Source organism: Myxine glutinosa, chromosome 14, assembly GCF_964187855.1.
Source record: "Myxine glutinosa chromosome 14, kmMyxGlut1.1, whole genome shotgun sequence".
Classification (NCBI taxonomy): Eukaryota; Metazoa; Chordata; class Myxini; order Myxiniformes; family Myxinidae; genus Myxine; species Myxine glutinosa.
Genome location: NC_136274.1, coordinates 70659052 through 70685771, shown reverse-complemented (window position 1 = coordinate 70685771; position 26720 = coordinate 70659052). Strand labels below are relative to the sequence as shown.

Here is a 26720-nt window from a genome sequence, read left to right as displayed (position 1 = left end):
CCGAGGTGAGCACACCGATGGGCGTGTCCTGAAGGCCGGCGGCTTGATCGCTGGAGGCGCTATAAAGGCGCGCGCGCAAGAAGCGTGGGGTGGTCGGTGGTGAGGAGTGAGTGGACCAAGAGAGAGAAAGAGTGGTTGGATCAAGAAAGAGAAAGAGTGGTTGGACAGGGAGACGTGCAAGAGTGTTGTTGAGTTGAGGGTTTGGACCAGACGAGTCAGACGAGTCCTGGAAAAGCAAGCGGCGGCCACAGCAGCAACAACACCCAACAGCCGCTTGGGGCCTGGACGGCGGTTTTGAGCAGGGCCGCGAAGGAACGGCGGCTGCTAAACGCGCCGATCGTGCTGCAGGACCCCCTTGGACCTTCCTCTCCCTCCAGCCATCCACCTCCTGCCTTTCCACCCTTCTTGTGTACGTGAGTTTGTTCTGTGTGTCTTGTCCCTGGGTATTTAATTAAGTCTGTAGGTAAGCTAGTATTTGCACTGTGTCACCTGCGTCTTATGTGTTGTAAATAAACGTGACTGCTTTCTTTTTGCTTGTGTAAATAATAAATCCCATTACTCTTCTGTACGTCTTCTCGTCTTATTCCTTTTCCTCTTTGCATTCGGTCGTTTTAGAGTTTTCCAGATTGGGCAGCTGCGGTGCGATACGGCCAAAGTTCTGGGTGAATCGGGTGAGTCGGGGAACAACTGTTCGGTCGCGGAGCCTTCGCTCGGCAAACAACATCCTAAACCGCGATCAGTAACAATATGTTCCATATTCTCATAAGCATTTGTTGAAAATTTTATGACAAAAGCTCAAAAAAAAATAGTTAGGGTTCGGGCCACAGTGGACAGACACATGCATGCACAGGCACACATACATCCCCGTCTTCTGGGCGGCTGATGAGCAATGTGAAATATTCAACAAGTGGGAAGATTGATTGAAAAGTAATTATGACAGTGTCCACCATGTGAGCACGATGTGTGCAATGGGGGCTCTGAAGCAATGGGCCTTGCAGTGGTGGAGCGCAGAAGAAACCTCCATTTATTGGTCACGACGGAGACACAAGCGGCCAATAGATAGCCCTGTAACAGCGAAAGATAATCACACATAAGCACGTCTAAATATTTGACTTTACGCAATTCACACCACGGCGATACAATCCTGATCCAGGTTAGGTAAAGGTGTGGGACTCAAGGGGGGATGGGAGGTGGTAGTGAGTGTTTCAGACCGCAATGAGCGACCGGTATGAGATGTAACGTTCAGATCCTTTCGGCACAAATGCGTAACCCAGATAGGCGTCGGCTTATACACCTGACATCGTAGGGTGCATTTCAAAGTTTCTAAGGAAGAGACTCTAGTTCCACCTTCTCGAGTTATACCACACAATATAAACTGGTGTATACTGCGCAGGCCAGACATGAAAGTTCAACAAACTTGTTCAATATCACGATGAAGTCTTCGTACACTCACAGGTTATATATACTGTATATTGTGGAATCAACATGCTCATAATTTAATTTACAGTGCTCGTAGACACTTCCAGCAGGATGTGACATCATAATTGTGACAATAACCGGAGCACAACGCCGTGGGACACATGCGATGGCAGCTGCTTGGCCAAATGCACAACGGATGTTTCGTCCGCCAACCCTAGGAACGCCCAATCCAAAGATCTGCCGAATCGGGCGGAAAGAAACCACACACGGGTACAGTTACTGTTGTCGTGTCGTCAAAATGGCGAATCACAAGCCGATATGTGTGCTCCCGCTACACGTAGCAGGGTTTCCCACTGACTTTATGAACTGGAGATGATCGAACATCACTTGATACAGAATGGCATCAGAAAAATCACGTGTATCCTGAGGAATCCTGATAAGAACATAAAAAAACAAGTTATACAAGATGCAACACAGCTAGGTATCATGGTCACACACCTGGATTGTTGTGTGTCCATGTGAATGCATAGAATTATTCACTCGTTTTGTCTTTTTTTTCTCCGAATGCTTATGGATGGCACTATCGGAAAAAGCTCCTGCTCGGGCTGCACGGTCGACCATGCCCAATGTGTAATTGGCCATTTCTTGCCAAGACGATCACAAGATCTCGACCGCAGACACCATTCGTCGTCTTCGATTTACGGCATACTGCGATTTACGGCATACTGCGATTTACGGCATACTGCAATTCTCAGGTGGTGAAAAACTCATTTTCCTTGCTTTTGACAAACAAATGTGCACTTTTCCACTTTTTGACAAGTGTAACTGTCAACCAAAGCCTCAAAGCAAGCGAAATGTTACAAATGCAGTATCACCTGCTCCCTCTTCTTCCTCACAGTAGTTAAGAATGGCAACCAGTACTGCACATATATTATACTTCTTAAATGTACAACCCTTTCATTGGCATTATTGGCAAAGGAAGATGTAAATAACGTGCGAGTGAACATGAACCACACTTCATTCTCAAAAATGCTGCCATCAATAACGATATAGCAGAGAGCATCTGGGGCATGAAGTGGTATTTTAAATTCCACCAAACAAATCTCCTTATTCCAGAATCAACTCACCATCTCTTCAAATGTTCCCAATCAAACTGCCTTTTGTTATTTTGCTTCCCCCTTACAAGAGAAAAGTCAAATCAAATTGCCCTGAACTCCGGGCTTAAGACAACTCGAGCATTTCCTCTCACATGATGCTCTTTCAGAAACTGTTGCTGTGTAAACACAATAAAAGCAACATTTCAGCCAAATCAGAAAAATAAAGAGACTATACAGAAATACAATAGCAAATAAATAATAAAATTAATTAATTAGTAAGCATAGATCAAGCCTAGCTTAGCTCTCAAGCCAAATCCTAGCATGGCCAGGAAAGAAGCAGGAAGTTGAGGCCTTTTAGGGCCTATACTGAGGCGTTGTGCAGGACTTCCAGCATCCAGCTCAATCTGCTGCCTCTTTCCCCTCTGGGCATGGTTTGGTCATCTCAGACGGACCGTTGTTGGCTTGCTTGGACACAGCGGAGCCCCGGAAGCCGTGACCTTTTCGTGAAACTGCCGTCCGGCAGATGAGAAATAGCCAGTAGAGCTGGGGAGCGACCAGCAGCGCTGCGGCTATGTTGCTGGCAACAGGGAGGGTACCTGGCACGGCCCAGAATGACAGGCCTTCACGCTGGCCGTACGCCCAGTACATATATGGGAAGATGAGGACGCGGAAACAGAAGAACGTTGCTATCATGATCAGACCGTTGATCTTGAAAAGCAAAGATCCTTGCTGCTTGAACTGGAAAGCACACAACGACATCATTAAATGTTTAGAACAAACTATAAAATCAACAAGTACAGATACATTCAAAGTACACCGCCCCATGCCAAATAAATAAATAACATCCTCCAGCGCGCGCCATTGCCAGGGAGCCTTAGGCGCCCGGCAATGCCACCGTGCAGCACATAGAGATGGTATTGGGAGACAGAGGTGTACAATAACTGATTGATTAATTGTGTAATTAAAATAAATAAATAATAATTGTAAAATAATTAATTTCTTAATCAATTGGCTAATAGCATACCTAAACCACCAGTGTTTCATCCAAAGCTGTAACATTTTAAAAAGTAATTAAATAATTAATTATTCGAAAAATTAAATAATTAATTGATTACTTGATTAATCAAATTGTTAATTGATTAATCAATAAATCAAAAATATCCTTTATAGCCATATCACTTGGTCACTGGCATGTCCAAATATGAGCATCTTAGCTCAAAAGGTGCTTGAGATATTGCCCAGATGAGAAAGAAAATAAATAAGTACTTAACAAATCGATAATAATTAATCAATTCATTGATTAATCAAAAAATAAAAAATACCATTTTCACCAAATAACTTCGCCAAAAGAAGGTGGGGTGGTTAGGAGGGGCGGGGTGAATTTTAAAGTGTTGGACGATTATTGGAAAACGAACATTTATTTTAAAATGAGTCTCTTGTGATTTTCAAGTCAGAGATCTGTTTGAAAATGTTAGAGGAGGGGTGGAATGCAGGTGAGTTCAGGGAATGTAAAAAGAAAGAACTGTAAGAGATTGAATTTTTTTTTCTAATGCAGAGATTTGATGAGCAAATTGCAGACAGCCTTTCAAAGAGGAAGAAGAAAAGCGTGTTATAATATACAACAGAATACAACACTGCAGGGGAAAGTTTAAACATTTTAAAACTAAACTGTGAAAACTATCTGGGAAATTCCTTGAAGTAAGGGCATAGAGGCTAAGGGGGGATGAAGGATTCCAGAACAGGTTCAGAAAGAGGGACAGAAGAATAGGAGATTGACAGCCTGGTGAGCAGAGAACGGAGAAACAGGGAGGTGTATAAGCAATTATGTTAGTACGGGAGGAGAGGCCTACTTTTGAAATTATTCGATTATATATATATACAGTGCATTCAGAAAGTATTCAAACCCCTTCACTTTTTTCACATTTTGTTATGTTGCAGCCTTATGCTGAAATCGTTTAAATTCTTTTTTTTCCCTCATCAATCTACACTCAATACCCCATTTTGACAAAGAGAAAACAGGATTTTAGAAAGTTTTGCAAATTTATTAAAAATATAAAACTGAAATATCACATTGACATAAGTATTCAGACCCTTTGCTATGACACTTGAAATTTAGCTCAGGTGCCTCCCATTTCTCTTGATCATCTTTGAGATGTTTCTACACCTTGATTGGAGTCCACCTGTGGTAAATTTAATTTATAGGACATGATTTGAAAAGGCACACACCTGTCTATATAAGGTCTCACAGCTGACAATGCATATCTGAGCAAAAACCAAGCCATGAGGTCGAAGGAACCGCCTGCAGAGCTCAGAGACAGGATTCTGTCGAGGCACAGATCTGGGGAAGCCTACAAAAAATTCTGCTGCATTGAAGGTTCCGAAGAGCACAGTGGCCTCCATAACTCTTAAATGGAAGAAGTTTGGAACAACCAGGACTCTTCCTAGAGCTGGCTGCCCGGCCATACTGAGCAATCGGGGGAGAGGGACCTTGGTAAGAGAGGTGACCAAGAACCCGATGGTCACTCTGGCTGAGCTCCAGAGATCCTGTGTGGAGATGGGAGAAACTTCCAGAAGGACAACCATTACTGCAACACTCCACCGATCTGGGCTTTATGGCAGAGTGGCCAGACGGAAGCCTCTCCTCAGTGAAAGACACATGAAAGCCTGCTTGGAGTTTGCAAAAAAGCACCTAAAGGACTCTCAGACTGTGAGAAACAAGATTCTGTGGTCTGATGAAACCAGGATTGAACTGTTTGGCCTCAATTCTAAGCGTCCTGTCTGGAGGAAACCAGGCACCGCTCATCACCTGCCCAATACCATCCCAACGGTGAAGCATGGTGGTGGCAACATCATGCTGTCGGGGTGTTTTTCAGCAGCAGGGACTGGGGGACTGGTCAGGGTTGAGGGAACAATGAACGGAGCAAAGTACAGAGATATCCTTGATGAAAACCTGAAACAGAGCGCTCAGGACCTCAGACTGGGCCGAAGGTTCACCTTCCAACAGGACAATGACCCTAAGAACACAGCCAAGACAACGCAGGAGTGGCTTAGGGACAACTCTGTGAAGGCCCTTGAGTGGCCCAGCCAGAGCCCTGACTTGAACCCAATCGAACATCTCTGGAGAGACCTGAAAATGGCTGTCCACCGACGGTCCCCCATCCAACCTGACAGAGCTTGAGAGGATCTGCAGAGAAGAATTACAGAAAATCCCCAAATCCAGGTGTGCAAAGCTTGTCGCGTCATACCCAAGAAGACTCGAGGCTGTAATCGCTGCCAAAGGTGCTTCAACTAAGTACTGACTTAAGGGTCTGAATACTTATGTCAATGTCATATTTCAGTTTTTTCTTTTTAATAAATTTGCAAAACTTTCTAAAATCCTGTTTTCTCTTTGTCATTGTGGGGTATTGAGTGTAGATTGATGAGGTAAAAAATGAATTTAAACGATTTCAGCATAAGGCTGCAACATAACAAAATGTGAAAAAATGAAGGGGTCTGAATACTTTCTGAATGCACTGTATGTATATATATATATATATTGTTGTGGTTTTGCAATAAAGAACACCCCCTCTAGTTAATTACACGACAACATGTAGCCTGCATTAGTCAGTTATTTCTTATTAAATGTAAAGATTAGCTCCCTTCCCATTGTGTAGTAATTAAAGCAAATATGTGTTGAGCTTAGGCAGGATTTCAAACCTTCGTATAGTGCAAGGAAGATGCTGGTTCATGTGCAAGGAGGCGTGGCTACAAGCACAGTCCACGTGATCAACCGCGACTGTGGTTGGCGTGACTAAAATAACTGCCCACGTCACCAGCAGGTAACCAATGAGAGATCGTGGACACGCAAACAACCAATGAGAGATCGTGGGCACACAAACAACCAATGAGAGGTCGTGGACACGTAAACACCCAATCAGGTCTGGACTCTTCCCCAGCAATCTACCAGTGTTGCCTCGGCCAATGGGAGGCCGTGGAAGATTCTAGGGAGCTTTTCCACCCGATTATAAAACCCATTCCCATCGCACTTTGAGCTCTCTCTGCTCTCTCTCTCTCATTGCCCTCTCTCGTCGTGGTCCTTCAACCTGGCTTTCCGATGTGCTGGTTCGTCCTTCCTCGTGCTGGTGCTTGAGCTAAGGTCGTCGCCTGCGTTGAATTGTTCATTCGACCTGGATCAACGTTCGTGCTCACTTTGACGTGGTGGCTCGTCCTGCGGACCTTCTGCAAGCTGTGCAACCTGAACGGCCTGGGAGCTGCGCACGGAAGCTAGTGAACCCAAGTCCACGGCTGCACTTTGCTCGGTACAAGTTTAACCTGTGCGATTCATTCCCAGTGTGTGTGTGCAAGGCGCCTATCGGGATTTATATAGGTAAGAATTGATGTCTGCCTCTCGTCCTTTTTCTGTGAATTATAAATAAAAGACGTGTACATTTTTGTTTCCTTTCATCCTGTTCGTGTACGTCTTTTCCCCCATTGGCCCAGCATAGCCCGAACCGAATTTGACTTTATTTAGGTCCAGAAATCACGCAGCATAACCGTAATTCACACCAGTGCAAAAACCGCTTGGCGCACTCGATTGGAATAAGGTGTGAAATCGCGAGAAGGGGATTCATTTCCTGTCTTTCTAACCACGTGGTCTTGAAGGTATTTGGGTCGTGACCAATAACCCTTTACTCGTGGTTGGGGGATTGGCATTTGAAGCTGCTTAGCAACCCGTTGACCGCGATTTTAGTCGTGATCGACGACCCCGTGGATCCGGTGTCTGTGGGGGGAAGAGGGGTCTTCACCCCCCCCTCCCACCCCCTTAGTCCGTCGACAGACCGGGGATCCGCAACAATATATATATTTTGAAGGTTAGGTAAAAGTGGATCTGAGGAAGAAGGAGAAAGGTTGAAAGGTTGAAGGAGTATGGTGAAAACTGGAATTGGAAAGGTATCGACCGGAGAGGATTGATATATGAAGGAAGGAGAGAAAATCGGAGGGGCGAGACAACGCATGGTTGCAGTCGGGAGAGAAGGAAATTATTATTAATGATTTTTTTTAAAGTTTTTTTTTGTATTAAGACGTTAAACAAAGGGTAAATGTTCGGGCGAATTATGGGGTGAAAAGAAAAACAAAGAAAAAAGCAATACAGTGAGAGAACGAAAGTAAATAGACAACAAAATGACCGCCGAGAAGACAGGGAAGCCTCGAGGGACCAGGTCCCAAACGCAGCACGAATAAAACGACTATTACACACATGTATGCACGATTTAAACCGAGATCCAACTAGAAACACACAGTAGACACACAGTAAAATAAACAATAGAGATTTGACAAAAATACAAACGGGAAAATACTTAACTTGATGACGTGGAGAGCTTGGAAGAACATTACCTCGCCGGCGGAACCGGAAGCGGAAGTTTCAACTGTTTCAACTGTTCCCCCACTGTTCTCTTCCACACTCCCCCTTCCCCTTTTACTGATAGATTTACCTAATGTAGTGTTGACGTAGCACAGGCATGATTGGCCAATTGACTTTGTTCTTGTGTCAAACGTCCTTTATTGCTGCCCTTTAGCTCCTTACATCACTAAAGGCATTTTTGTGAAGCTGGAGCTCTACTCTAAGTGGGGAGCTGCATTTTATTTCTCCCACAGAGCACAACCTGACAGGGTAAACACCGAAGCCTAGTCCCTTTGCCTAGGCCCTAGAGGATCATGGGCCTCATCGAAGATGATGCGGCGGCACAGAATTAGTTTTTCAGTTCGTTTTTTCTCTCCAAAAGGTTAATGGTCTCTCTATTGTCTATCAGCTTTTTTGGGTACACACTGGCATCTCTGTCCATCATCCATCTCGATCGAACACGCTCCTCATGAAATCCACCACTGGCGCGTTTACCGCTATACATAAGAACTGACTGATACGCCCCCTGGCTCATTCAAACGACTCTCACTTATTTACTGCAGATTTACCTGTTATTTATTGGTGTTCTTCACCAAACTCGCCGCTTCACACATTGTACTATACACGTGAAATTAGCATAAAGCAATGATGCAAGCTAATTATTGACCCTTTATCCTTCTCCATCCAAATTGGTCTTGCACAAGCCCAGCAATTACCATGAGCCATCATCCGTAAATGGCACTTTTATTACCAAGGCCTATTTTTTTTTCTATATTTTTGTGCATCGCCCACACTATAGTCCACCTATTCAGAGAACAGAATGCACCTGTGACCGTCTTGGCTGGCTATGGTGATACGGTCGAACCCCAAGGTGAGCCACTGACCTGCAGAAGGATCTTTCCCAGGCAGACGAAGGGGGTGCTCAACTCGGCTAGGAACATGCAGCCTTGGAAGAAATCTCCGACCCCTGCTCGCCAAAACTGCGGGGCACATTGTCACAAGACACTGCTTCATCAAATGAGCAAAAACAAAGCGGAAAAATTCCACAAGGTTAGCTGTTGGATCCCAAGGAAACTACAGCAGGATGATCACTTCATTCTTTTCCTGCGGACACCGTTTCACGTAAAACATCCATTTTGAAAATTACAACCCCTGAAATGATTATATAATCATCATCAATTTGGTGTGTGTCTGTCTGACCGCAATACATTTGGTCGTTACTTATCCATCTCAACCAAACTTGAGAGGAGGACTAAGGGTCACATGATGGAGGTTGTAGCGACTTCGCTTGCCCCCTTCTCCAAGGGGGTTTTCCACTTTGCACGGAATCTGTATTAAGGTGTATATCTGTGCTAAGATAGCTAATTATGGCATTTCTCCAAGGCCACTTCTGATAATAAAAGTAATAACAACACTAATGACAACAGCATAATATTAATGTTACTACAAAACAATATTTGTACTAATAATAATTCCCCCATTCCCCAAAGGGTTTTTCCTCCTTGGACAAATGCCATATTAACGTGTATAAATAGCTTATTGTGTCGTTTCGTGAGGCACCCTTACCGGAAGTTAAAAATATTTAAAAATACATAATATAAACCACAAACACATATGATTACCTTTTTAAACAGTCGCTACTGCTGTTTAACACTAAACTGAAAGGGAGGAAACCCAACGTTCTTGAGGCATTGTATGTAACGGACCTGAGCCTAAAATAATAATAATAAATAAATAAAAACACCTTTAGAGGCCATTTTTCCCTGCAAGCGGGGGTTGGCCTTTTTCGGGCACCGTGGTTGTTGTTGTTTTTTGGTCCCCTTTTTGGACGGACCTGAGCGGACCTGAGCCTAGATATACTATAATCTATATATCCCTATATAGAGGATAATAACATGACCCTTCCTGCCACTCATATGGAGCGGGTGTGCGAGTAAAAAAATAATCTCACTACTCTCTCTGCATGTGCGGTCAGGACGAACTCAGAGCCACAGTGCGGTAAAACGACAAACGTGTCTTCCTATTCACATTCTGATTAGTGTTCAACGGGGTAAGTGTGTGGTACAGACTGAGGTAGGGGGAGGGAGGAGGGGGTCGCCACTCCTCTCCATCTCTCTGCTGGCCGTTGGGGAATTCACCCTCTTCCGCCCGTGCTGTTGGAGTCGACTGGACTCTCACCCACCAGATGTGCAGAGCCATCTGCCATTTAAACCACATGGCTGTGGACCGCTACCCTGGTAAGGGGGGCTGACAGGTACTACACCTTGCCCACAGGTGACCTGGGGTTATGCAAGGCAGGGGCATCCATCTCCCTGAGGTATCAGAAGACACCCGCATACCATACGGTATCAGAAGACATATCATGTACCATGATTCATGAAGTGCGTCACGATGATGGCGCCATGTGCAGGATTGCCACCCATTGCCAAAAAAACTGCTTCCAAAGACGCTCTGTCAGGTCTGTAGAACATGGTACATGGAGTAATTAATTACTTATTTATTTAATTAATACGTCTCATTAAGACATATTACCGTAAGAAAAATAACGAGTTCTCTTCAAAAAAAAACTTGAATGCTGTTGTAGGTCATTGGGCCCAATCAAAGCCTGTGCTATTAGCCGGCAAAGCCGGTGTTGTGAATGAACGCGTACGTATTATGTTGAAAAGCCAGATTTTGCTGGATCCCTTGAGAATTTCGAAGCTTTGACGCACCAAATCGCTCAATGGAGGCCGCCATCTTGCGGATGCGGAAGTATGCAATACAAATTGAAAAAAGTTCAACAGGAGTTTGTTTCACCCGTCTTTTTTTGATTCACAATCTTATGCACCTCTAATTTGTAATTAAAATACTTTAAGACCAACCTCGGCCCGCACGGGCCTGGTTATCTTCAACGAAAATCGTCACCAAACACCGGAACCAATGAGATTCGAGCATTTGAAAAAATATTTCAAAACCCAAATCACTCAATGGAGGCCGCCATCTTCCGGATGCGGAAGTATGCATAAAAAATTGCGAAAAAGTTCAATAGGAGTTTGTTTCACCTGTCTTTGTTTGATTCACAATCTTATGCACCTCTAATCTGTAATTAAAATACTTTAAGACCAACCCTGGCCCGCACGGGCATGGTTATCTTCAACGAAAATCGTCACTAAACACCGGAACCAATGAGATTCGAGCATTTGAAAAAATATTTCAAAAACCAAATCACTCAATGGAGGCCGCCATCTTCCGGATGCGGAAGTATGCATAAAAAATTGCGAAAAAGTTCACTAGGAGTTTGTTTCACCCGTCTTTGTTTGATTCACAATCTTATGCACCTCTAATTTGTAATTAAAACAAGTACAGATACATTCAAAGTACACCGCCCCCATGCCAAATAATTAAATATCCGACAGCGCGGCATTGCCGGGGCACCCCTGGCGCCCGGCAATACCGCAGTGCAGCTCATAGAGACTGCATTGGGAGGGAGAGGTGTACACTAATTGATTGATTAATTGTATAATTAAAATCAATAAAAGATTATCACAAAATATTTTCTTAATCAATTGGCTAATAGCATAACTAAACCACTAGTGCTTCATCCGAAGATGTATCTTTTAGAAATTTAATTAAATAAGTCATTAATAAAAATTTTAATAATTAATTGATTAATCAATAAATAATTAATCAATTAATCAATAAATAATTAATCGATTAATTGATTAATCAATAAATCAAAAATATCCTCGATAGCCACATCACTTGGTCACTGTCATGTCCAAATATTAGCTTCCCAGCTCAAAAGGTGCCTGAGATATTGGCCAAATGAGAAAGAAAATAAATAAATGATTAATAATGAAAAAATATATATAATAATCATTAAAAAATTAAATTATTAATCAATTCGGTCACAGAACACATAAACCACCAACATTTCATCAGAATCTGTAACTGAAATGTTTTTTGTTTTTTTTCGTAATTAATCGAATAATTAAATAATTAATTGATTAATTAATACAACAAAGATAGCCTTTGCAGCCAAATCACCTGGTCATTGGCATGTCCAAATATCAGCTTCCTAACTCAAAAGGTGCCTGAGTTAATGGTCAGAAGAGAAAGGAAATTTGATTAATTAAATAAGTACTTAATTAATCACTAATAATTAAATAACTCCTCAATTAATTGATTAATCAAAAAACAAAAAATACTGTTTTTGACAAAGGACTTGCTCACTATTGTGCCGAAATTTCAGCTTCCTAGCTCAAAGGATGGCTGAGATATCGCCCGGACAAACAAACAAACAAACAAGACAAGTAAAGATACATTCAAAGTACACCGCCCCCATGCCAAATAATGAAATATCCTACAGCGCGGCATTGCCGGGGCGCCTCTGGCGCCCGGCAATACCGCAGTGCACCTCATAGAGGCTGCATTGGGAGGGAGAGGTGTACACTAATTGATTGATTCATTGTATAATTAAAATCAATAAAAGATTATCACAAAATATTTTCATAATCAATTGGCTAATAGCATAACTAAACCACTAGTGCTTCATCCGAAGATGTATCTTTTAGAAATTTAATTAAATAACTCATTAAGAAAAAATTAAATAATTAATTGATTAATCAATAAATAATTAATCGATTAATCAATAAATAATTAATCGATTAAATGATTAATCAATAAATCAAAAATATCCTTGATAGCCACATCACTTGGTCACTGTCATGTCCAAATATTAGCTTCCCAGCTCAAAAGGTGCCTGAGATATTGGCCAAATGAGAAAGAAAATAAATAAATGATTAATAATGAAAATAAATAAATAATAATCATGAAAAAATTAAATTATTAATCAATTCGGTCACAGAACACATAAACCACCACCATTTCATCAGAATCTGTAACTGATTTTTTTTTTGTTTTGTTTGTAATTAATCGAATAATTAAATAATTAATCGATTAATTGATTAATTGATTAATTAATAAATCAAAAATAGCCTTTGCAGCCAAATCACCTGGTCATTGGCATGTCCAAATATCAGCTTCCTAACTCAAAAGGTGCCTGAGTTAATGGTCAGAAGAGAAAGGAAATTTGATTAATTAAATAAGTACTTAATTAATCGCTAATAATTAAATAACTCCTCAATTAATTGATTAATCAAAAAATATCGTTTTTGACAAAGGACTTGCTCACTATTGTGCCGAAATTTCAGCTTCCTATCTCAAAGGATGGCTGAGATATCGCCCGGACAAACAAACAAACAAACAAACAAACAAACAAGAAAGCAAGAAAACAAACAAACAACCAGAGTGAAAACTGAGTACTCCCTTTCAGCGTGCGTCACTGCCGAGCCCCCTTCAGTGCCCAGCAATGACGATTTGCAATGCCTGGAGATGGCATAGGAAAGGTGCGGTGTACAACAACCAGAGTGAAAACTGAGTACTCCCTTTCAGCGTGCGTCACTGCCGAGCTCCTTTCGGTGCCCGGCAATGACGATTTGCAATGCCTGGAGATGGCAGAGGAAAGGTGCGGTGTACAACATCCAGAGTGAAAACTGAGTACTCCCTTTAAGCGTGCGTCACTACCGAGCCCCCTTCGGTGCCCAGCAATGACGATTTGCAATGCCTGGAGATGGCATAGGAAAGGTGCGGTGTACAACAACCAGAGTGAAAACGGAGTACTCCCTTTCAGCGTGCGTCACTGCCGAGCCCCTTTCGGTGCCCGGCAATGACGATTTGCAATGCCTGGAGATGGCATAGGAAAGGTGCGATGTACAATACTTTAAGACCAACCTCGTTCCCCGGGCCCGCACCCTGGATATCTTCAATGAAAATCGTCACCAATTACCGGAACCAATGAGATTCGAGCATTTGAAAAAATATTTCAAAAAAGCTTATTACCACATTTCGGACGCTCAAAACGGCGTCAAATATTCTAAAATTGACGAAGAATTATTTTTTAGAAATCTCGCGGCCGTTGGGAATAGTTTTTCACGGCCAGAAATATCCGAAGTTGAGACGGAATTCACCCAATTAATCAAGAAGGAAATTTTATAAATCTTAATCTCATCCAGAATGCAAATGGTGTCATTTTGAACTAGGTACGTACTACACCTACCTACTACCAACTACCAACTACCTAACCCACTGATGCCATAGTGTTGGGTAAAATAGTGGCAAGAGGCTTTGGCTTCGCCGGCTCATTGCGGCTTTGCAGTCGAGTACTAGTATTATTAGGCCTAACCAATGGCTGTTTGTCCATGCCAACTCCTTTGAAATGCTGTTTTAAGCAAGGAAGCAGCACGTAGCATTTTCTGGTTGTGCTATATTTTTCCATCATGCGGATGTACTCAGCTTTTGCGGACACATGATCATTCGGCCTGGAATGAAATTCTCAGCTGATTGTTGGAAGTGAGAGCATTCATTTTGTAAAATTGATGCCCTTGGAGCAAGCAAACAGTACAGTGCCCCCCGCCTCCAGGGGTGCGTCCCAAACACAGTGCGCCATTAAACAAGTGCCAGCAGGGGGCGCTGCATCGCAGAGCACACCGTCCCTTCGCACGGCATGTAAAATGCGAAAACATTCGGGTAAAGTTAATGATATGGGGGTAAAACTCCAAAATGGAGGTACCAACCAGTAATAATTTTGTGAGATAAAAATGCAAAAAAATGAATGAGAAGGATGAATTAAATATGAGAATGAAGACGTAAGTGCTGCCCCTAGCACGATGTGAACGGTGCTCGACCTCGCGGTGCAGTGCGAGTGATCTCCATGCACCGACTGACATTTGCGCATTATGACGTATTCATTTCTCGACGAACAATAAATGTCTGCGGAGCATTTCATTCGGTCCCGTCCTGGTATGAACGGACATTCCGCTTCGCCTCAGTCTCGGCGACAAAACTCCTATTATATTCTATTTCATGGTCTTTGTAAAAATAACACTGCTGGGCGTCGTGTCCTTATTATTGCTTTCCATATTCATGATCCTATCTTTATGGCTTTATAAATATAGACTATTGATATATACATTTCATATGTGCATCTTATAGGAATGCGCTGTGATTCATATAGGAACCATACGTGGCAGATACTAATCATATTCATCTGTTTCCATTTGGTATAATCAATCGTTGTGGGTCATATTATATAGTCGTACTCCGTACTCGTACTCCATTACTCTTGTAGTGCGATGCTACGCGCACGACTTGCTTACCAAGAAGGGAAGCGGACAACGCAGGTAATAAGAAAGAGTCTTTATTGGAAGAGCTCCACTGTAGCACTGAGGAGCTCGGGGCTGCGAGCCCCGTGTATATCCCGAGGCCACGCCTACCCCTCGGGCGTGGCCAACGCCCACTTGGTGCGCGGAATGATGCCATCACGCCAGTGAGCTTTCGTGTCCGCCACACTCTCATTGATTTCCATCCGTACAATCTTCATTCATTACGTCGCAAAACATTCAAGGTCACAAAGACGGAAAATATAACTGGGTATCTCGCATGGGTATCTGTCACGAGTGGGTATCTATATCTCAAGTGGGTAAATATCTAGAGTAGGTATCTATATCTCAAGTGGGTATCTATATCTCAAATGGGTATCTATATCTCAAATGGGTATCTATATCTCGTGTGGTTATCTATCTAGAGTGGGTACCTATCTAGAGTGGGTATCTAGAGTAGGTACCTATATCTCGTGTGGGTATCTATCTAGAGTGGGTATCTAGGGTAGGTACCTATACCGAGTGGGTATCTATCTCAAGTGGGTATCTGTATCTCAAGTGGGTATCTGTATCTCAAGTGGGTATCTATATCTCAAGTGGGTATTTATCTCGGGTATCTATTGGGTAGTGGGTATCTATTGTGAGTGGGTATCTATCATGAGTAGGTATCTATCTAGAGTGCGTATCTATCTAGAGTGCATATCTATCTATATCGAGTGGGTATCATTCTCGAGTGGGCATCTATATCGAGTGGATATTTCTCATGAGTGTGTATCTATCTCGAGTGTGTATCTATCTCAAGTGGGTATCTATCGCAAGTGGGTATCTATCATGAGTGGGTATCTATTGCGAGTGGGTATCTGTCATGAGTGGGTATCTGTCGCTATTGGATATCTATCATGAGTGGGTACTTATCTCAAGTGCATATCCATATATATCCAGAGGGTATCTATCATGCATGGGTACCTACCTTGAGTACAATATCTATCTATATCCAGTGGGTATATATCTTGACTGTGTATCTATCTCATCTTGAGGTATCTATCTCGAGCAGGTATCTATCATCAGTGGGTATCTATCAAGAGTGGGTACCTATCTCGAGTGGGTACCTATCTCGAGTGGGTACCTATTTAAAATGGATACCTATCACAAGTGGGTACCTATCGTGGGTGAGTATCTATCGTGGGTGAGTATCTATCGCGAGTGGGCATATCTATCTCAAGTGGTTATCTATCATGAGTGGGTACCTATTGTGAGTGGGTACCTATCGCAAGTGTATCTATCTCGAGTGCATATCGATCTCGAGTGTGTATCTATCTATATAAAGTGGGTATCTATCTCGAGCAGATGTCTATAATGAGTGGGTCTCTATCTTGAGTGAGTATCTATCTTGAGTAGGTATCTATCTTGAGTGAGTATCTATTGTGAGTGGATATCTATCGTGAGTTGGTATCTATCTCGAGTGGGCATCTATCATGAGTGGGTATCTATCTCGAGTGGATATCTATCTCGATTTGGTATCTATTGCGAGTGGGTATCTATCGTGAGTGGGTATCTATCTCGATTTGGTATCTATTGTGATTGGGTATCTATCGTGTGTGGGTATCTATCTCGATTTGGTATCTATCGTGAGTGGGTATCTATCTCGAGTGGGTATCTATCTCGAGTGGGTATCTATCTCGAGTGGGTATCTATCTCGAATGGGTATCTATCTCGAGTGGGTATCTATTGTGAGTGGGTATCTATCGTGAGTTGGCATCTATCACGAATGGGTATCTATCGTGAGTTGGCATCTATCACGAGTGGGTATCTGTAGTGAAATCGTATTCGTACTGAACCCGGGGTGATGCTCGCTGCTCGTTGACACCGCTAGGGGCGCGACTATAAGGCCCGCTGCTGTGGACGGTGCTCCGAGACTTCTCCTGTGACACGTTACATCTGGTAGACTCGCTAACGGTACGCCAGCATAGAATATTCAGCTTGCTTGCATTGAATGTTATGAATGGTCCCATGTGATGCCACATCGTATACTTATTGCATTTCCTGCATTACAGGATGATGTCATGATCTAAATGGAATTAAACCACAAGTTGGACTAAAGTTGTGTGGACCTGATTGGTTTTCCACAACACTTAATTCCATTTAAATCTACCGACATGGCTGGCAACAAGACGCTGGCGGTTGCCATATTCTGCGCCGACCCGCAAGCCCCGGATGGTGGCTTGCAACTGAAGCACTGGCTCAGAACATTGGAGAATCATTTCGAGGAGCCTGAGACCGCGCCGACGGCTGCCGCAAAGCTAGCAACGCTTCATTCAAAAATCGACTACAAGGTGTACAATTCCATCGCTCAATTCGCGACGTACGACCTCTCGATCGCGGAGCTCAAACGGCTGTACATAAAGGAAAAAAGCCCGGTGTATGCACGATATTTGCTGCTAACGCGACGTCAGCAACCCAACGAGGCGATGGACCACTACGCCCAGGAGCTCCGGCAGCTCTTGCTGGACAGCATCAGGGAGCCACGGACTCCCGCGCAGTCTCAGGATGATCTTCTTTTAGACGCCTATATTGCAGGGGTCTCCTCCCAGGAACTAAGGCTCAAGCTCCTAGAGAAGACCGACCTGACCTTCGCTACGGCACTCGAGCAAGGGAAAGTATACACCGAAGCGCGGATGTAATCGAACACCTATGATCGCACGCGCCTCTTGGCGGGAACTATGCTACACGCCCGGCCGGAGAGTGCTACCGCCGAGGACGCGGACCTGCTCGCGGAACTCCGGGATGATCCGGAGGAAGACCCAGTCCTGACGGCTGCCGCTACGGCCAGACCCAAGGCCTTACGCGGAGCCGCCTGCTTTTTCTGTGGGGGGCCACGTCATGCCCGGCCCGTGTGTCCGGCACGAGACGCAATATGCCATTTGTGCTCGCAAAAGGGACATTACGCGAAAGTGTGCAGGAAAACGGCACGCGGCTCGCGGCCGCGCGCGACCTTGAATGGGCTCATTGCGGAGCCTGCGAACCGAGCCCGAAACCCGGCGCCTTACCCGGCTTTGAAGGGCAGGGCCCCTCTCTGCGGGCCCCTGGGCGCTCAGACGTCCTTGGCGGGCGTCACCGGACAGCCACCACAGTCTCATCCTCAATCGGGCACGAAGTACGTGTCCTTGACCAAACTCCGGGCCATGCAAGGGGCTTTGAAGCCTCGCCAAGCCCCAGCGGAACGTTCTCCTCGTGTCGTCCACGAGCTAACGGTGGCCCTCACCCCGGAAAAGGCGATTTCGAATACTACGGAGGCCTTTTCCTGCCAAAAGTGTCAAAAGGTGTTTTCAAATACTACGGAGGCCTTTTCCCGTCAAAATTGTCAGATTTTGAATCGCGAAACACCGGAATGCATGGGAAAGCCCTCTGATGGCAGTAATGGATTCCCCATGGACAACGAATACTCCGGCCACGACCGCAAAACTGCTGCTGGCATAGGATCCACCCGCGAGGCTTGTCCGACCCATTCGGGGGGTTCAGTCCCACTCCCAGCAGGCTCGTCCGGCCTGGCTCAAGCCCTTATTCCCCTCATGGTCGAAGGCCATTGTGTTCGGGCCTTAGTGGATACAGGGTCTACGGATAGTTTTATCGACCAGCGACTAGTGCTCAGGCATGGATGGTGGATCTGGAGGTCTACGAGACGGATCTTCATGGCTTCCCAGGGGCTTCAACTCAGCACGAAGGGGGAATGCCGATTGAAACTCGTGCTAAAGGGACGGGTTTTTCCTGATGTACACCTTATGGTTTTACCTGCTTTATGTGCTGATATTCTGTTAGGACACGATTTTCTTAAGCTGCATGGACGTCTGGTAATGGAGTTTGGTGGGCCTGACACGCTTGTTGTGGGGGCGGACGACGCGTTTGCGGTGTGCGCCCTAGTGCAAATGGACATCCAGCCGCTTTCGCTGTTCCCCAATCTAACCTCCGACTGTACCCCTGCCGCGGTGAAATCACGGCGCTACTCTCGCGCAGACATGCAATTCATTGCGGACGAAACGGCTCAGCTCTTGAAAGACGGTATCATAGAACCTAGCAGGTCGCCGTGGCGCGCCCAGGTCTTGGTGGTGCGAAGCGAGGCCCACCGCAGACGCATGGTAATCGACTATTCCCAAACGATTAACCGCTTTACACAGCTGGATGCCTACCCCCTTCCGGGGATGGACGCGCTGGTGCAACAGGTGTCCCAGTATTCGGTCTATAGCACTCTCGATCTCCGTAGTGCGTACCACCAGATCCCTATCTCTAGGGCGGATCGTATCTATACCGCTTTTGAGTCGGGGCAGCGGTTGTACCAATTTACTCGATTGCCTTTTGGGGTAACGAACGGGGTCTCTTGTTTCCAGAGGGCCATGGATGACCTCATTGCAAGGGAGCACTTAACCGATGTTTTCGTCTACCTCGACAATCTTACGGTTTGTGGATATGACCAAGGGCACCATGATGCTAATCTGAAGCGCTTCCTTGAGGTCGCGCAGAGGTATCACTTAACTATGAACGAGGATAAGTGCCAATACTCCCTATGCACGATAGATCTTCTGGGGTACACCGTGACCCATGGCTCTGTCGCTCCGGATAAGGAGCGTCTGCGACCTTTGCTCGACATGGCCCCTCCCTGTGATCGGGCGTCCCTGAAGCGCGCGATCGGGCGTCCCTGAAGCGCGCCCTCGGGCTATTTGCCCATTACTCCAAATGGGTGCAAAATTTCTCCGCGAAACTTCGCCCCCTCGTGGCCTGCGACACCTTCCCACTGAGTCCGGCCGCATTGGCGGCCTTTGAAGGCCTTAAGGCCGACATCGCCCGAGCCGCCGTGGCGACAATTGACGAGAGCGGATCTTTCGTCCTCGAAAGTGACGCCTCGGATCAGGCCATCGCGGCGACCCTCTCCCAAGGAGGGCGTCCCGTGGCTTTCTTTTCACGGACTCTTACCACCGCTGAGCGGAGACACTCGTCCGTCGAGAAGGAAGCGTATGCGATCGTCGAGTCTATTCGGCGATGGCGCCTGTACTTACTCGGGCGGTGCTTCCAAATCATCACGGACCAGCAAAGCGTTGCGTTCATGTACGACACCTTACACGCCCAGCGCATTAAGAATGAGAAAATCACTCGCTGGCGTATCGAACTCGCCGACTTCTGTTACACGATCAAATATCGCCCGGGGAAGGATAACCGGGCCGCCGATGCCTTATCACGACCGGCTACATGTGCGGGTATCACCTCTTTGGAGGGCCTACGTGTGCTGCATACCACTGCGGGCCATCCCGGCGTAACGCGTTTCGCTCATTTTGTGCGGCGTGGCAATCTCCCATACTCGATTGACGATATCCGCCGTATCTGTCGCGACTGCGCTATCTGCGTGGAAATCAAACCGCGTTTCTATAACCCTCCCATGGGGACTCTGGTTAAGGCTACGAGGCCGTGGGAACGCTTGGCGATGGATTTCAAGGGCCCATTGCCGGTGTCGAGCAGCTCTCGCTATCTGCTCACTATCGTCGATGAGTACTCGCGATTCCCCTTTGCTTATACGTGCGCGGACATGACTGCTGCCACGGTGATGCGATGCTTACAGAACTTGTTCTCAATGTTCGGGTACCCGGCCTATGTCCATACCGACCGGGGTGCGGTCTTCTTGTCTCAGGAGGTGCGCGGCTATCTGCTCCAAAATAACATTGCTTCTAGTTACACCACGCCGTACAGACCCCAGGCTAATGGGCAGATCGAACGCTTCAACGGGATTATCTGGAGGGCCGTCATGCTCAACCTCCGGACCCTCGGCCGGGGCCTCGATAAATGGGCTTGGTCGCTACCTGCGGCGTTGAACTCGATCAGGGCTCTCCTGTGTACGGCAACCAACCAAACTCCCCACGAGTGACTTTTCCACCACCCCAGGAGTACGGGGTGTATACGGTCTTTGCCCAGTTGGCTCGCTGGGCCCGGGCCGGCCTTCCTTAAACGGGCGGTTCGCCCGAGCAAGTACGACCCCCTAGTGGACAAAGTGCAGATTCTCCAGGCTAATCCTGAGCATGCTCGTGTGATGACGGCTGATGGCCGTGAGACTACTGTCTCCGTCCGTCACCTTGCCCCTTGCGGGGTCGCCGACCTGAGTAGGGGATCGGACGAACCGATCGAACCCATCTATGAGACTATGGCCTCTCCCGACGCTCCCATCGCCGAAAGTCTACCGACCCTCCCCTCGCCGAGTCTACCTGGGCCCGACGACTTGGAGTTACCCCCTTCGTCACCCGACCCTGCTGGCGCCTCCGACGCCGGGGACACAGGGATACGTGATGCTGTACCCGGGGAATTTCGGACGCGTGCTGGCAGAGAAATTCGCCGCCCGGCCCGATACGGTTGGGTCGACTGATGTTCCGCACCCTGTTCGTGCTGACGCTCGCTCGCTTCTAGCCGCACTGCCGTATAATTCTGACGGGGGGAGAATGTAGTGAAATCGTATTCGTACTGAACCCGGGGTGATGCTCGCTGCTCGTTGACACCGCTAGGGGCGCGACTATAAGACCCGCTGCTGCGGACGGTGCTCCGAGACTTCTCCTGTGACACGTTACATCTGGTAGACTCGCTAACGGTACGCCAGCATAGAATATTCAGCTTGCTTGCATTGTATGTTATGAATGGTCCCATGTGATGCCACATCGTATACTTATTGCATTTCCTGCATTACAGGATGATGTCATGATCTAAATGGAATTAAACCACAAGTTGGACTAAAGTTGTGTGGACCTGATTGGTTTTCCACAACAGTATCTATCTCGAGTGGGTATCTATCTCGAGTGGGTATCTATCTCGATTTGGTATCTATTGTGAGTGGGTATCTATCTCGATTTGGTATCTATCGTGAGTGGGTATCTATCACGATTGGGTATCTATCGTGAGTTGGCATCTATCACGAGTGGGTATCTATCGTGAGTTGGCATCTATCACGAGTGGGTATCTATCTCGAGTGGGTATTTATTGTGAGTTGGTATCTATCGTGAGTTGGCATCTATCACGAGTAGGTATCTATCTCGAGTGGGTATCTATCTCGAGTGGGTATCTATCTCGAGTGGGTATCTATTGTGAGTTGGCATCTATCACGAGTGGGTATCTATCGTGAGTTGGCATCTATCACGAGTGGGTATCTATCTCGAGTGGGTATCTATCTCGAGTGGGTATCTATTGTGATTGGGTATCTATCGTGAGTTGGCATCTATCACGAGTGGGTATCTATCTCGAGTGGGTATCTATCTCGAGTGGGTATCTATTGTGAGTGGGTATCTATCGTGAGTTGGCATCTATCTCGAGTGGGTATCTATCTCGAGTGGGTATCTATCTCGAGTGGGTATCTATCTCGAGTGGGTATCTATCGTGAGTTGGCATCTATCACGAGTGGGTATCTATCTCGAGTGGGTATATATCTCGAGTGGGTATCTATTGTGAGTGGGTATCTATCGTGAGTTGGTATCTATCTCGAGTGGGTATCTATCTCGAGTGGGTATCTATCTCGAGTGGGTATCTATCTCGAGTGGGTATCTATCTCGAGTGGGTATCTATCTCGAGTGGGTATCTATCGTGAGTTGGCATCTATCTTGAGTGGGTATCTATCTCGAGTGGGTATCTATCTCGAGTGGGTATCTATCTCGAGTGGGTATCTATCTCGAGTGGGTATCTATCTCGAGTGGGTATCTATCTCGAGTGCGAGAATGGCGTATCTCCATTGTGCAGACAACGGTGCTTCACAGCTCATTCCATCCGTTCAGTGTCCCTTGCCCCAGAGGAGCCACAGCTTGCCCGAAGCCCAATTAAACTTCGTTCTCACAGCAGCGCCTCGAACCCGTCAGAGATCTCCCCAAAGACAAGGCGCAGAAAAACAATGGGATTAAAATGGCACACAGGATGCAAAAAATATCCGGTGGATATCACTCAGAGACTACGGCTTTGGCAACATCGACTGAATTCATTAGAATCGGTTTTCTGGCTATCTGACAAGGTAGGCGTTCTCGTTCCCACTGCAGGTTTTACCTTCAATAAATGAAACGCACGTGACGTCAACAAGGGGGCACATTAGGTATACAAAATGGGGAAAAGTGGTAAAATTGAGAAACAAAATTAAGGTACAACGAAGGTTATATTAAAAGAGGAAAAATAATAAATAAAGGAAGGGTATGACGGCGTAAGTACCAGAGGTAGAAGGGCGAAAAAAGATTTTAAGGGGACAGAAATAAATAGAAAATGCTTATGGAGAGAGAATTTTTGTTAATGATTATTGGGATAGTGATCAATAAAAATCAGTAAAAAAATGATTATACGGGTCAAGTTATATGCGGGGACAGACATTAAAACAAGATTATATGGGATAGGTTATATGGGGGGACAGAAATGAAAAAATAATGATATGGGACTGGTTATATGAATGAATGAATGAATGAATATGGGGGGTTATATGGGGGAACAGAAATTTAAAAAATGATTATAGGAAACTGGTTATATGGGGGGACAGAAATTTAAAAAAATGATTATTGGTGTTGGCTTAGCGGTTGGGGTGCAGGCTTGGGATCCAAGGATCCTGAGTTTGAATCCCGGTCGATCGCTGAATTAACGCCAGGGGGGTTGACTCCGCCTGTCATCCTTCCGAGGTCGGCAAATTGAGTACCAGCTTGCTGGGATGAATGATCACGGTGTGTACCCCGATTTAGAATAGGTACACCGTATCCCTGCGCATCGTAAGAGCGTGACCAAGGGTTGGCGTCAGGAAGGGCATCCGGCCATAAAACATTGCCTCAAACAGGGAACCATGATTGTCATGGGGCCTGCATGGCTAACCCCCGCTCTAGCGGGGAAAATGGCCTTAAAACGATCATTCATATTGGGAACTGGTTATATGGGGGGACAGAAAAAAAAAAAGATTTTACGGGTCAAGTTATATGGGGGGACAGATAGAAATGACAATGAAAAAATTGAAATGAAAAATGAAAAAACAGAAATGAAAAAATGATTATAGGAAACTGGTTAAATGGGGGAACAGAAATAAAACAAATGATTTTTTGGGACTGATTATATGGGAGACAGAAATCTAAAAATGATTATACAGGTTATATGGGGGGACAGAAATGAAAAAATAATTATGCGGGACTGGTTATATGGGGGGACAGAAATAAAAAATGATTATAGGAAACTGGTTATATGGGGGAACAGAAATAAAAAAATGATTATTGGGAACTGGTTATATGGGGGAACAGAAAAAAAAAATGATTTTACGGGTCAAGTTATATGGGGGGACAGAAATGAAAAAATAATTATAGGGGACTGGTTATATGGGGGGACATAAATAAACAAGTACAAAAAGTTTTAATTAAAACAAAAGCCGCGTCGATGTTACACAATGCCTAGATGCAGCTGTGCCTATAACGTCGATGTTATAGGCACAGGACATTCCTATTGATTCGATTACTTGATGTTATTTTTGTGCAAAGCGAAAATATATCTCGGCAATTTCCCGTGTGTGGCGACGAATTTTTAATATATCTCGGCATTTTCCCATCTGTTATTTCAGGCGGTGTATGACTGACCATGCCGCGATTTAAAAAAATATATATCTCGGCAATTTCCCGTGTGTGGCGACACGTGAACGAAGCTATGCTCCTCTCTCCACATTATTGTGACGACGTATAAATTAAATATTTCATCGTGACGATTGTCATCAAATGGACGAATTTTTAATATATCTCGGCATTTTCCCATCTGTTATTTCAGGCGGTGTATGACTGAACATGCCGCGATGTAAAAAATATATATCTCGGCAATTTCCCGTATGTGGCGACACGTGAACGAAGCTATGCTCCTCTCCACATTATTGTGACGACGTATAAATTAAATATTTCATCATGACGATTGTCATCAAATGGACGAATTTTTAATATATCTCGGCATTTTCCCGTCTGTTATTTCGGGCGGTGTATGACTGACCATGCCGCGATTTAAACAAAATATATATATCTCGGCATTTTCCCGTCTGTTATTTCGGGCGGTGTATGACTGACCATGCCGCGATTTAAAAAAAAAAAATCTCAATGGACTTGAAGTTACAGGCCTTTGAGAATTCATTTCGTTCTATAAAGGGCAACTTTCATCGGATTTTCTTCCCGTTTTTTTTCAACCGAGTCTAAAACTATGTTAGCGACTGTGAAAAATGAAATGATATATCGAATTTGATTTGAAATAAAACTGTGTGAGAGAGGAAGACACCACGGGCCTACAAAACAGGCCTCAAAGCTATGCGAGTTAATAAAATGGTGGATATTTGTTTATATGAAGCCTCTCCCAAAATGGGTGGAGCTATGGTTCCCAGAATGGGTGGAGCTTTGAGGTTTTGTCTTCTCTGCAAGAACAAGAAGAACAAGAACAAGAACAAGAAGAACAACAACAACAGCAGAGGGCACTCTATTAGCAGCGTCTGCGACGCGGCTAACAAGTACAAAAAGTTTTAATTAAAACAAAAGCCGCGTCGATGTTACACAATCCTAGATGCAGCTGTGCCTATAACGTCGATGTTATAGGCACAGGACATTCCTATTGATTCCATTACTTGATGTTATTTTTGTGCAAAGTGAAAATATATCTCGGCAATTTCCCGTGTGTGGCGACGAATTTTTAATATATCTCGGCATTTTCCCATCTGTTATTTCAGGCGGTGTATGACTGACCATGCCGCGATTTTAAAAATATATATCTCGGCAATTTCCCGTGTGTGGCGACACGTGAACGAAGCTATGCTCCTCTCTCCACATTATTGTGATGACGTATAAATTAAATATTTCATCGTGACGATTGTCATCAAATGGACGAATTTTTAATATATCTCGGCATTTTCCCGTCTGTTATTTCGGGCGGTGTATGACTGAGCATGCCGCGATTTAAACAAAATATATATATATCGGCATTTTCCCGTCTGTTATTTCGGGCGGTGTATGACTGACCATGCCGCGATTTAAAAAATATATATCTCAATGGACTTGAAGTTACAGGCCTTTGAGAATTCATTTCGTTCTATAAAGGGCAACTTTCATCGGATTTTCTTCCCGTTTTTTTTCAACCGAGTCTAAAACTATGTTAGCGACTGTGAAAAATGAAATGATATATCGAATTTGATTTGAAATAAAACTGTGTGAGAGAGGAAGACACCACGGGCCTACAAAACAGGCCTCAAAGCTATGCGAGTTAATAAAATGGTGGATAATTGTTTATATGAAGCCTCTCCCAAAATGGGTGGAGCTATGGTTCCCAGAATGGGTGGAGCTTCGAGGTTTTGTCTTCTCTGCAAGAACAACAAGAAGAAGAAGAACAAGAAGAAGAAGAAGAAGAAGAACAACAGCAGAGGGCACTCTATGAGCAGCGTCTGCGACGCGGCTAAAAATGATTATAGGAAACTGGTTATATGGGGGAACAGAAATAAAAAAATTGATTTTTCGGGACTGATTATATAGGGGGACAGAAATTTAAAAATGATTATACGGGACAGGTTATATGGGGGGGGGGGGGGGGGGGACAGAAAATAAAAAATAATTATATGGGACTGGTTATATGGGGAGACAGAAA

The 26720-nt window shown here is 44.9% G+C and overlaps 1 protein-coding gene across 2 annotated transcripts in view; it reads right to left on the bottom strand.

Annotated features, from left to right (window-relative positions):
* Positions 1–755: 755 nt before the first annotated feature.
* Positions 756–26720, bottom strand: part of LOC137439885 (ceramide synthase-like) — an 83227-nt gene continuing 57262 nt past the window's right edge. For both annotated transcript variants that reach the window (XM_068136088.2, XM_068136091.2), the window contains 2 exons: positions 8781–8876; positions 756–3254 (listed from right to left, as the gene is read on the bottom strand). In XM_068136088.2, coding sequence (XP_067992189.2) covers positions 2916–3254; positions 8781–8876 — 435 coding nt within the window. In that variant the 3' untranslated portion in view covers positions 756–2915. The remainder of the gene's footprint in view (positions 3255–8780; positions 8877–26720) is intronic.